The 12,455-nt window shown below is 35.2% G+C and overlaps 1 protein-coding gene across 8 annotated transcripts in view; it reads left to right on the top strand.

Annotated features, from left to right (window-relative positions):
- Positions 1 to 12,455, top strand: part of SS18 (SS18 subunit of BAF chromatin remodeling complex) — an 81,625-nt gene that overhangs the window by 32,913 nt on the left and 36,257 nt on the right. For all 8 annotated transcript variants that reach the window (XM_072735129.1, XM_072735131.1, XM_072735127.1 and 5 more), the window contains exons 4-5: positions 4,638 to 4,791; positions 8,587 to 8,808. In XM_072735129.1, the coding sequence (XP_072591230.1) occupies positions 4,638 to 4,791; positions 8,587 to 8,808 (376 nt within the window). The remainder of the gene's footprint in view (positions 1 to 4,637; positions 4,792 to 8,586; positions 8,809 to 12,455) is intronic.

Here is a 12,455-nt window from a genome sequence, read left to right as displayed (position 1 = left end):
TGTCTTTTAACTTGATGAATTCCCTTCGTTTGTAACAAGTTCTCTGAGCTTTTGTTTATCTGAAACTTACTAACTCATCTTCATATTGGAGGATATTTTTTCTTGTAGAACTCTAGATTGTTTGGTTTATTTTCTTGTTTTGACATTATTTTAAAGATATCATTTTATTGCCTTCCATTTCTAATGTTTCTGATAAAAAAAAATGGTCGTTAGTCTTATTGTCCTTGCCCTGTGTCTTATTTTTTTTTGGCTACTTTTAAGATTTTCTGACTTTGACTTGGGTTTGGTTTTCTTCATATTCTGCTGAGGTTTATAGAACTTGACATGTTTACTTGAGAGACTAATGTCTCGTGTTAGCTTTGGAAATTTTTTGACTAGTGTTTTTCAAATATTGCCTATGTTTCATTTTCTGTACTTTTCTAACTCTAGTTAGATGTGTGTTAGACCTTTGTAGCATGTTGTACTTGTCTTTATACTTTTTGGGGGGCCTTTATTCTCTCCTTTATATCTCTTGGTGTATCATCTTTTGTGTACATTTCTTCCAGTTTTACCTGTCTTCTGTTTTACTGTTTGTAAATTAGTGAGTTCTTAGTTTCATTGACTATATATTCCAGTTCTGGAATTTCCATTTTACTCTTTCAAGAATTCTAGGATTTTGCTAAAATTGTCCATCTATCCTATCCTGTTTTTTTTTTTTTTTTTTTTTGGCTTTTGAATGTATCAGATAGTTCCAAACTATGAATGACCTATATGTCTTTTTCTATGTTCTCTTTGTTATTCATCCATTTTTTTTAAATTTGAGAAAAAATTCATATAACATGAAATTCACCATATTAACCTTTTAAAGTATACAATTCAGTGGTTTTTAGTAAAGTCACGGTGTTATGTGACCATCATCACTATTCCAAAACATTTCTGTCAACTCAAAAAGAGATCTCATAATTATTGACACTCAGTCCCAGTTTTTCGTCTACTCACCCCCTGGCAATATCTGATTAGTTTTCATTCATTGTCTCTGGATTTATGTCTTCTGGATATTTCATATAAATGGAATTATATGATGTGTGGCCTTTTGAGTCTGATTTCTTTTTTTTTAAGTACTTTTTTTTTAAAGATTTATTTATTTATTTATTTATTTATTTATTTATTTATTTATTTATTTATTTATTATAGACATAGAGAGAGAGAGAGGCAGAGACACAGGAGGAGGGAGAAGCAGGCTCCATGCTGGGAGTCCGACGTGGGACTCGATCCCCGGACCCCAGGATCATGCCCTGGGCCAAAGGCAGGCACTAAACCGCTGAGCCACCCAGGGATCCTCGAGTCTGATTTCTTTTACCTAGTGTAGTGTTTTCAAGATTCATCTGTGCTGTAGTATGTATCAGTACTTCATTTCATTTTGTGGCTGAATAATGTTCTGTTGTATGGATATTTTTACTTAGCCATCAGTTGATGGACATTTGAAATTTTTTTCTATTTTTTGACTATGATGAATAATACTACTGTGAACATTTGTGTGCAAGTTTTATGTGAACACATGTCTTCAGTTCTCTTGGGTCTGTACCAGAAGTGGAATTGCTCTGTCATATGGTAACTCTATGTTTAACTTTCTGAGGAACTGCCAAATTGTTTTCCACAGTGGCTGTACCCCTTACAATCCTGCCAGCATGTAGGAGAGTTTCATTTTCTCCACATTCTTGCCAATCTTTGTTACTTTCTGTAATTTTTTTCTTTTTTAAATTATTATAGTCTTCCTAATGAGGGTTGGCCATTTCTTCTTTTTTAGAATGCCTTGTAATTCTTCATTGAACTGTTGTAGGGGCTTTATTCGGTGTTATTTTCCTCCAGAGAGTTAAGTTTTCCTTTGGAAGGTGAAGTGCTAGATTACCTTGAGTACTGAGTGCCAACTATAAAATTTGTTAGGGCTGATAGATTTCCATTTCGACCTTAATTTAAGGAGGGCCTTTTTGAAGTCTCAACAGAGAGCTTGCTTATGAAGGCTTATGAGTTGCTTATGAAGGCCTTTCTAACTTCGTAGAGGTTATACTCCAGTCTTTGTTGCTCTAGCACTGGGCAGAAGTTGAAATAGTCCACTCAGCTCTTTAGCCTCCTAACTGCTATTTATGCTAGTTTTTTTTCTTTTCTTTTTTTCTTTCTTTTTTTTTTAAATTTTCATCCTTTTTATGATTCTTTCACTCTGAGACTTTATTCTTTAGTTTTTAGCTTTCTGATAGCCTAGAACTCTTCTTCTTAATCCATTTGGGCTGCCACCTCTGCTTGGACTCTTTATTTTCCTGTTACACAACAAAGTCAAGGAAAAAGCAAAGGTGCTTATGGAGCTGATCTTATGTGCTTCCCTTCTTTCAAGAGTTGTAGCCTTTCCTTGTTTCTCTCTGTATATTGCTCTTCAGTGTCTTCAAACAGTTTTTACATTGTCTATATTTTATTACTTTTATTAGCAGGAAGGTTAGTTTGATACAAGCTACTCTCATGATGGGAGCCATGAATACTGATGTTCATTAAATGCATCACAAGAAAATGAAAAAACTGGTATCTTTTGACAGTGAGAACGCAAATTTTCAGCAGAAAATTTGGACAAGAATATAAAAAGAGGGATTTTTATTTTCAAACGAGAGGGTCAAAGTCAGCTATGTTTGTAGCATAGTAAAAGATCATTTCCAAGTAAGATACGTGACACTGAGTTGATATTTGGCAATTTAAAGAAAAAACAAAACTGAAGGAAGTCATTAAGTGTTTAAAGAATCCAAAGTGGGTGAAGAATTTAAAATGATAATTGAAGGTGTGCCTGAGTGCTCAGTTAGGTGTCTTGCCTTTGGCTCAGGTCATGGTCTCAGGGTCCTGAGATTGAGTCCCATATCAGGCTCTGCTTGGTCAGGAGCCTGCTTCTCCCTCTCCCTCTGCTGCTGCCCCTGCTGGTACTCTTGCTCTCTCAAATAAATAAATAAGATCTTAAAAAAATAAAATGAGAATTGAAGTATTTAATAAAGAACAATTATTTTCTGAGTTTAGTAGTGAAGAAACCAAGACCATGAATTATTTATTTATTTATTTATTTATTTATTTATTTATTTTTAAGATTTTATTATTAGAGAGAGGGTACTAGCTCGTGAACATGAGTGGGAGGAGGGGCAAAGGGAAGGGTAGAAACAGACTCACTGCTGAGCCGAGAGCCTAATCCATCCAGTACTTGATCTCAGGACTTTGGGATCAAGACCTGAGGTGAAGGCAGACACTTAACTGACTGAGCCACCCAGATGTGCTAAGACTGTGAATTTTAATTAATTAATTGGTTAATTTTAAAGATTTTATTTATTTGAAAGAACGAACACAAGAAGGAGGAGGGTCAGAGGGAGAAGCAGATTCTCTGCTGAGCAGGGAGCCTGATGTGGGGCTCAATTCCAGGATCCCGGGATCATGATGTGAGCTGAAGGCAGGCACCTAACCAACTGAGCCACCCAGGCGCCCCAAAAATAGGAATTTTAAATGGGAACTATTAGAGTAGTTAGGTTATTTGTATCAATGTTAGTGATTATTAAATGGTTGGAGATTTGAATATTTGAATATGTGATGGCTATAAGACAGTGTTTATCTGTTAAGGGTGCCAGAGAGGACTGTGTTCACAAAATCTTGATAGTACAGAAGTGGTAAGTAACTAGCCATGTAAAAATGTGGGAGTAAGATAATGACTAAAATGATAAGAGTGGACGTTAGGTTCTTAGAATAAGGAGAAATAGAGAAGGCAGAAATAGATGTGTAAAGAATATAGCTCCTTCTCCTGTAGGCTTAAAAATGAGGATTGGAAAGAACTAACCATTTGCTTTCTTCACCAAAATATCCCTAAGAAGAGCCAGGTGTTGCAGACCACCTTCTATCTGTGTTTTTCCTTTCGCCCTTTTGTGAACTCTCAAGGTTAGTCAGTGATTTTCTTCACACTTTCATTAGGAAATTTGCCAAAGGCATCCTTTTGAGGCAGCTGTCTCTGTACCCTTGGAGGCCATCAGTAATGTTTCCCATCTATAGGAGTCGTCGGCACAAAAACGTTGGACTGAACTGAGTCTTCATGGTTTAAAACATTCCCTTGCCAAAATTGCTTTATTTCCTCTCGAACAGTAGTACATTGTATATCACATTTTGGAGCTTCTGATCCTTTTATAGTTTTTTGTTATTGCATCTTTTCAGATATAATATACATCATTAATAGTAAATATATTTAAATATAAATAATGAAAAGAGACCTAAGTTTTAAAACATAATTTAAATAACAATAGACACATTAAAATATGTGTATAGACACGTTATATATAAATAAATGTGAATTTTTGTATAAAATGTTAAAAAAATTATTTTCACTATTGAGATTTTGTAAAATCAAATATACTTTAGTTGTATTCTTTTGGTCTGAGGTTGTCAGATGATTTCTTCATACTAAGATAAGTTTTGGGGGCATATTAAATTTGATGTAAATAATTAGTCCGTGATAAAAATGCATTAGAATAAGTTGAAATGCTTTTGTATTTTTGTTTCTATTCAGTTTAATAATACAGGCAACTGTTATATGCATCTTTAATATATTAGCCTAACTGTTTCTCTTGTTTTACTAAACTGTCTTCTTTCAGCCACCCACACAGAATATGCCTATGGGTCCTGGAGGGATGAATCAGAGCGGCCCTCCCCCACCTCCACGCTCTCACAACATGCCTTCAGATGGAATGGTAGGTGGGGGTCCTCCTGCACCACACATGCAGAACCAGATGAACGGCCAGATGCCTGGTAAGTTTTTCTCCTCTAAGACATTAACACCGGAGTTGCTTAGCAACTGAAACGACATGGGGGCTCAAGGGATACTAGATTGTTGATGACAAAACTGCTTTGAATGCCCCCGAGTACAAGCTCTCTTAGAGTTTGTTAGCTACAGAGCTACGTGACCTGTATTCAGTGTTTATCAGGCTGCCCTTGGGCTTTGATGTAGCTGACACACAGCATTCCTCTGATGAACAGAACTGGCTAAATTTAGTCTGTCTGAAACTATGCAATACAGCTGGCTTTAGAAGCTTTTTGGAAAAAAAGGCATTGTGCCATGACTTAAGAATTAAAATCTCTTTATAGATTATAGGGGTATGATAACATTTCCTTGGGTTTTGTATTTAAAAAATTTACTGGTCTCAGAAACAACATTGCTGGAAAAAACAGGGGGAAAGGAAAGAAAATCTGGTGTGTGCTAGTGTGTTTAGTATTTCCTCATTGATACTATTGAAGCTGAGAGTAGATTTTTATGAATACATATGTTTACAGTATATTATAAATATGCAAGTTGACATTAAAGCAGAGTTAAAAGAAGAAAAAAAATGTCAGATGTTTTATATAGTGAGATATTCCCTTTACTATTCATCCTCTTTTAAGTTTGGAGCCACCTAGAATATTTTCCGGGCAAATGAATGCTTAATTAGTTACTTTTTGCTGGTTTGAACTTTTAAACTGAAAAGTATCTTTAAACTATTTTGTTTTTGGGATAGCTACAACCCATACCCATACATTTTGGTTGTTTTTCTGCATTTAATTTGAGAATAGTTTTATTTTCTAAAGACACAGGCTAGCGCAGCCCAGGTGCCTCAGCGGTTTAGTGCTGCCTTCAGCCCAGGGCCTGATCCTGGAGACCCAGGATCGAGTCCCACGTCGGGCTCCTGCATGGAGCCTGCTTCTCCCTCTGCCTGTGTCTCTGCGTCTCTCTCTCCCTCTCTGTGTCTCGAATGAATAAATAAATAAATAAAAATCTTAAAAAAATAGGACAGAGGCTATTTTCATTAACAAAAATAGAATATTATACAAATAGCAATAATGAAATAAATTTTTTTTATGAAAGTAAATTAAAATAAAGCAGTTCATTTTTAAAATTAGTAATTAGCATCCTTAGGATATTCTTGTCATAGCTGATTGTGTTGGTTGATAGCATTGGTGTCCGGGGACAATGGGTACAGTAAATGATGTAAAGGAGAACACAGGGCAAAAGGAGCCAGGTAGCCTGGTTTATAGAAGGTTGATGTGTGATTGATCGTGTAGGAGGGTGGTGCCGTTTCGGTGGCAGCCTTCTATTTCTTCCTGAGGCCTACCACAATCTGTGGCCCCCACAACATGCACCCTGTGTGGGAGTAGGAATAAAGTCATAACTACTTGTTAGGTTGTAGTCAGGAAGACGCTTCTTGCTAAATTCACATTTACCTCATCAGGACCTCTTGTTTTTAGAACTGGAAGGGTGCTAATGCACATTAGCAAGTTAGGCGTTTTGTATTTTTTTATGGTAGTACTGTTAATTAGAATTTTAACGTAACTTCTCCATGTAACATTCAAGATTAAGGCCAAAGGAGCACTTGAGCAGCAATGTAATTATTGTTAACGTGACATTGGGTTTTTGTATAAGGCCATCTGGAATAGTTATATCCTTTATAAACTAGAGATTTTCAACTGGTTATGACCTACATTGTCTAGAATACTATAGAGCTTCCAAAACAATTTTCTTATAAAGAATTCTAGTTAGGTGTAGGAAAAATTGAAGTCCAGTTACTTATGTTTCCTTTATTTAATGAGCTCCTCATTAGAGCTTAGCCATTGTTTTTATAAACACAAATTTGTATCTAGGCTTTTAATTTCCTATTTTAGTTTTGTTTTTCAATACTTTATAATCTAAGTTGTAGAGCTACTTCTGTGTTCCTTGATCTTGGTCAAATGGCCTTAGTTTCAGGTTCTTTTTTAAAAACATTTAGCTGATTTAAAAAATAGTACTAAAAAATCTTCGGTACCAGAGTCAAAAGGTACCAAAGCCATCTCCTCCACATACTTTGTTCCAGAGAGTCGTTGGTGTCTAGTTATCCTTCAAGAGATATTCTCAATATCCAGAACATATGCATAACACTTTTTCTTTTGTCTTATTCTTTTAAAAAATAATTGGTAGCATACATTTTGTAGTATTATATGTAGAATTTTTCCCTCTTGAAGATATATCTTAGAGACCATGAGTATATAGAGATGTATTTTGGAGACCATTCAGTACATGAAGAGCTGCCTCGTGCTTTTGGCTGTATTCATTCTTTTTTGTTGATGCCCCTAACTTATTTGAACAGTTCCCTTAGAAGGAAATACAGATTATTTCCAGTCTTCTGGTATTAAAAATTATGCTTCTGTGAATATGCCTATAAAATAAAGGTAAATAAGTAAATGAGTAAATAAACATGCATATGCAGTTTAGCATTGATGCCTATGTGCGCACAAAGACCTGTATATTTATAGAACTGCGGTTGGCTGGGTTAAAGGTATAGGCCTTTTAAAATATGGTATTATTATGGCTAAATTGCTCTACTTAAAAATAGTCCTTATTTATATATTAATATACCTCAACAATGTATGAAATTACTTTTTGTCATAGATCAAAACTTCAGGTCTTTGAAATCTGAAAGATGAAAAAAGAGTCTCATAGTTTTAATTGGCCTTTTTATTGTAAGTGAAGCAGGCAGTCCTCTCATGTTTATGTCCCTTTGGTAGTTTTTGTGTGAACTGATTATTCGTGTCATTTGCCATTTCTTTTATTGCTGGTGGTCTTTGACTTACTTTATACATTAAGCAATTAGTTCTCTCTGTGATAGGTCTTGTTAATAATTTTTCCTCAGTTTTTCTTTTTATTATTTTGTTTAGTTTGGTCTGATTTGGCCATATTGAAATTTTTTATTTTTATGTAGTTTAGTTTATCAGTCTTTTATGGCTCTGGGTTTTCTGGCATATAATAGAAGGCCCTTTCGCTTCAAGATTATTTTGAAAGTTCTCCTTTTTAAAATCTCTTGTAAAGTTTTTTTTTTTTCTTTTTTCTTTTGTAATGCTTAATTTTTTTTTTTTTTTAAATTTATGATAGTCACACAGAGAGAGAGATAGAGGCAGAGACATAGGCAGAGGGAGCAGGCTCCATGCACTGGGAGCCCGACGTGGGATTCGATTCCGGGTCTCTGGGATCACGCCCTGGGCCAAAGGCAGGCGCCAAACCGCTGCGCCACCCAGGGATCCCGTAATGCTTAATTTTTTTATTCATCTGGAACTATTGGTAGAAGGAATGTGATAGGCCATTTTCCAGATGACTACTCACTGGTCACACTATTGAATTGTCTTTGTTTTGCCTACGGATGTTTAATTTCACCACTATTATATTTTACAAAATTAGAAATTTGGGTGTGTTTTTAGACTCTCCTCTGGGTCCATTGATCTGTTAATTCATTTATGTGCTAATACTACCTACGTTTAATTACTCCAGATTTTATATGTTTTTTTCATCATTGCTTTTCTCTTTTAGAATGTTGCTGGCTTCTAAAAGCATCAGTTTCTTAATCTGTAAAATGGGAATAGCATCTACCTCACAATATTTGCTATCATTCATGTAAAGCATTTACTTTGTTTGCTATTGATTAAATACTCAAGTTATTGTTTGGTATTATTAATATGGTATGCAAAAAATTAAAAGCTTTTTAAAGTTTTTAATAGACCATTTGTTTAACTTTCTTATTTGATTCTGACCACTTTTCTTCAAAGGGCCTAACCATATGCCTATTCAGGGACCTGGACCCAATCAACTGAATATGACAAACAGTTCGATGAACATGCCTTCAAGTAGCCATGGATCCATGGGAGGTTACAACCATTCTGTGCCATCATCACAGAGCATGCCAGTACAGAATCAGATGACAATGAGTCAAGGGCAACCAATAGGAAGCTATGGCCCCAGACCAAATATGAACATGCAACCAAACCAAGGTAAATAAACTTGATGTCATTCTTTGTTTTAAAGGTTTTAAAAAATTATTATTAAAGATTTTATTTATTTGAGAGTGAACATGAGCAGGAGAGGGGGCAGAGGGACAAGCGGACTCCCCGCTAAGCAGGAAGCCCCATGCGTGGGGCTCCAACTGGGGCTTAATGCGGGACTTTATCCCAGGACCCTGAGATCATGACTAGTGCTGAAGTAAGATGCTTAACCAACTGACCCACCCAGGTGTCCCTGATGTCATTCATTTTATTTATTTATTTTTAAAGATTTTATTTATTTATTCATGAGAGACACAGAGAGAGAGAGAGAAAGAAAGGCAGAAGACATAGGTAGAGGGAGAAGCAGGCTCCATGCAGGGAGTCTGACGTGGGACTCGATCCCGGGACTCCAGGAACAAACCCTGGGCCAAAGGCAGACGCTCAACCGCTGAGCCACCCAGTTGTCTCAAAATATTTATTTATATGAGAGAATGTGGTTGTGGGCGGGGGAGGGGGCAAGGAAACTCCCCAGTCAGTAGGGAGCTGGACTTAGGGTGATCCCAGAACTCTGGGATCATGACTTGAGCCAAAGGCAAACACTTAACCAACTGAGCCCCCCAGGTGCCCCAGCCCATTATGTCATTCTTGACAGAATGCTATCCTTTGAAAATAAAACCTTTGTTTCAAGTTTGTAGCTGATTCATGAAGATAGTTTGAAGTAACAACCATATCCATAAAAAAGGAACATTGAGTTTGAAACTAGTTTAAAATAATTTTTTTTTTTTTTACACTTAGAAGTTAATTTGCCTAATTAAGCCTTTAAAGATTATTTTATCTTTACACCTTTTGGACCGTTTATTTGAGGTTCTTGGATTTTGATTTTAAAAAATTTTATTTCAAGCTAATAAATGAATAACCACAAGCATTTGGTTTAGAGCTAGAAAGTTGAGAAAATAATTATATCTTTGCAAGTACAACACCGTAAAAAACCTTTATTCTGTAGTTTATTTTACTTATTAAGGATATATTTATATGAATTTCCCTCAATTTTTATGAATGTTTTCTGATGTATTTTAGCATTAAGAAGTAATTTTAACATAATTTGTTTATTAGAGTGTTCAGTGGAAATGCTGCTGTATTCTTCTATTATAAGTCTATTAAAGTTTACTACCATTCTCAGAGAATGAAATTATTATCATGTTTCTTTTTTTAAGTATTCTTGTAAATAATAACTAAAAACCAGTAAGTGGCGCTCTGTTCTACTAATTGCCCTTTAAAATATTTGGCATATTGCCAGCCTACAGCTATTTCAGTTACAAAATGTAAGGTTAATGCAATAAAATTTTCTAGATTTTGACTTTGAAAAACAAATCACCAAAGCACACCCAGATAAAGGAAGTTAAGGTTAACCTGTTGATAATTATTTATGGTGAAATAATATATTTTAATATTTAAAGAGTAATACAGAATTTTTATAATTTTGATGAGATACACTGAAAACAAAGAGAGACAGTAGAATAAGTTGTCAGGGTAGCCTCACAAAACTGACGCTTTCTCCATTTTTTTTCCTCAAATTTGTTTAGTGCCCATGATGAAATTTCTTTTTTTTTTTAAATTAGGGCAATTAAAGGTTCAAAATAACAGCAAGATCCATTCATTGCCGGGTCAGAAGGGAGTCCAAATGTTTCTCCATACGATTTGGTTAACAGGAGAGAGAGCAAGAAAATTGGTAGATTTCACAGTAACTACAGTAATGATGGCACCCTGCTTAGAAACTATAATTAAAAAAAGGGTAGAGTTTGCACAAGAATGGATGTTGCTGTAGAATGGGTTGATATGACATTATAAGATCTGAAGAACAAAAAAATAGTGCATGCAGCAATATGTATGTAGAAAGTAGTAACTTTTTGGAGAAAGTAATTGAGGTGTTTATAAGAATTATTTGTTCTAAACTTAGGAACCAACTATTCTTTTTTAAAATGTCATATTTTGTATTTGTATTATTAATGTACAGTTTTTCTTTTTACTGTAGTAGTCAGTGCTTTTTGCTTTGTCTGTGTAATCTGTGAATTTTTTTTTTTTAAGATTTTATTATTCATGAGAGACAGAGAGAGAGAGAGGCAGAGACATAGAGGGAGAAACAGGCTCCCTGCAAGGAACCTGATGTGGAACTTGATCCTGGACTCTGGGATCACACCCTGAGCCGAAGGTAGATGCTCAACCACTGAGCCACCCAGGCATCCCAATCTGTGGATTTCTTAATAGTCCTTTTCTCTATACTTTACTTTCTATGTAGAGATCTGATTTAAAGAAACAAAAGTTACTTTTCAAAAAAGAATAGGATGGAAATTAGTGAGGAACTTCTCAATATTTAAAAAATATCTTCAGGACAAATAACTTTGCAGTTAAATTTTGATATTTCACATACAAAGAATACTAAAAAATTAAAATTGCACAAAAGAAAGATATTTGAGGTTATAGCAATATCTACTTTTTTAATCCTAGAAGTTCCTTGTAAAGATATTTTATCTATTGGATGAAAAAAATTTGAATATGAGTTTTATTTAAAGTTTTAATATTCATTTCATATAAAACATTTTCTTTGGGGGGGGGGGGCTGGGTGGCCCAGTTGGTTGAGCGTTTATGCATCTGACTGTCAGTTTTGGCTGAGGTCCAATTTCAGGGTCATGAGATCCAGGAGCCGCCTCCACCCCCCTCCCCCACTGCCCCCTTGGGCTCTGCACTCAGCTCAGAATTCACTTGTGTTTCTCTCTGCCTTTCTCCCTTTTGTGCATTTTCTATCTCTCTCAAATAAATTTTTATTTATTTATTTTTTATTTTTATTTATTTTTATTTTTTATTTTATTTATTTTTTATTTTTTAAATACATCTTTAAAAAATTTGTTTTCTTAGGTAGCTTTAAAAATAAGCTACATGTTTTGCATTTAAAGTTTTCTGTTCTGGGCACCCCCCGGTGGCGCAGCAGTTTAGCGCCACCTGCAGCCCGGGGTCTGATCCTGGAGACCCAGGATCGAGTCCCGCGTCAGGCTCCCTGCATGGAGCCTGCTTCTCCCTCTGCCTGTGTCTCTGCCTCTCAGTCTCTCTCTCTCTCTGAATAAATAAATTAAAAAAAATACTTATTTAAAAATAAATAAATAAAGTTTTCTGTTCTTAGGCTCTCTGCTCAGCAGGGAGTCTGCTTGAGATTCTACCCCCACTCCCCCGACCCCCTCTCTAACATAAAATAAATAACTGTTGGTCATTTTCTCTATGTACTCTTAGAGGATCTACTCTATATTTTCTTAGAGAGTCTACTGCTTCCATGAAAGGTTAGGAATTGTTTCTTATACTGTTGGCAAAATGTTGTAAATAGTTCATCCAATTTAAACTTTCTTGTGTTCTTTTCACTACTTTTCAGATAAAAGTTCAGGGATTATCACTTTGAACTTTAAGACATGTTTAAAGTGAATGACCATTTTCTTAAATAATTGGATCTGTTTGCTCCTATATATAGCATAAACTTCACTAGAATTCAAATACTTGAATTCATTAGGATTACAAAAAAAAAAAAAAAGAAATTTCATCTGTATTCATACTATTTTGTTCTAGTGCCTAGAACAATGCCTGAGAGGAGACAAAATCTGTTTCTTCAGTGA

This window comes from Vulpes vulpes, chromosome 13, assembly GCF_048418805.1.
Source record: "Vulpes vulpes isolate BD-2025 chromosome 13, VulVul3, whole genome shotgun sequence".
NCBI lineage: Eukaryota > Metazoa > Chordata > Mammalia > Carnivora > Canidae > Vulpes > Vulpes vulpes.
Note: the sequence above shows the minus strand (reverse complement) of the source record. Positions and strands in the feature narration are given on the sequence as shown.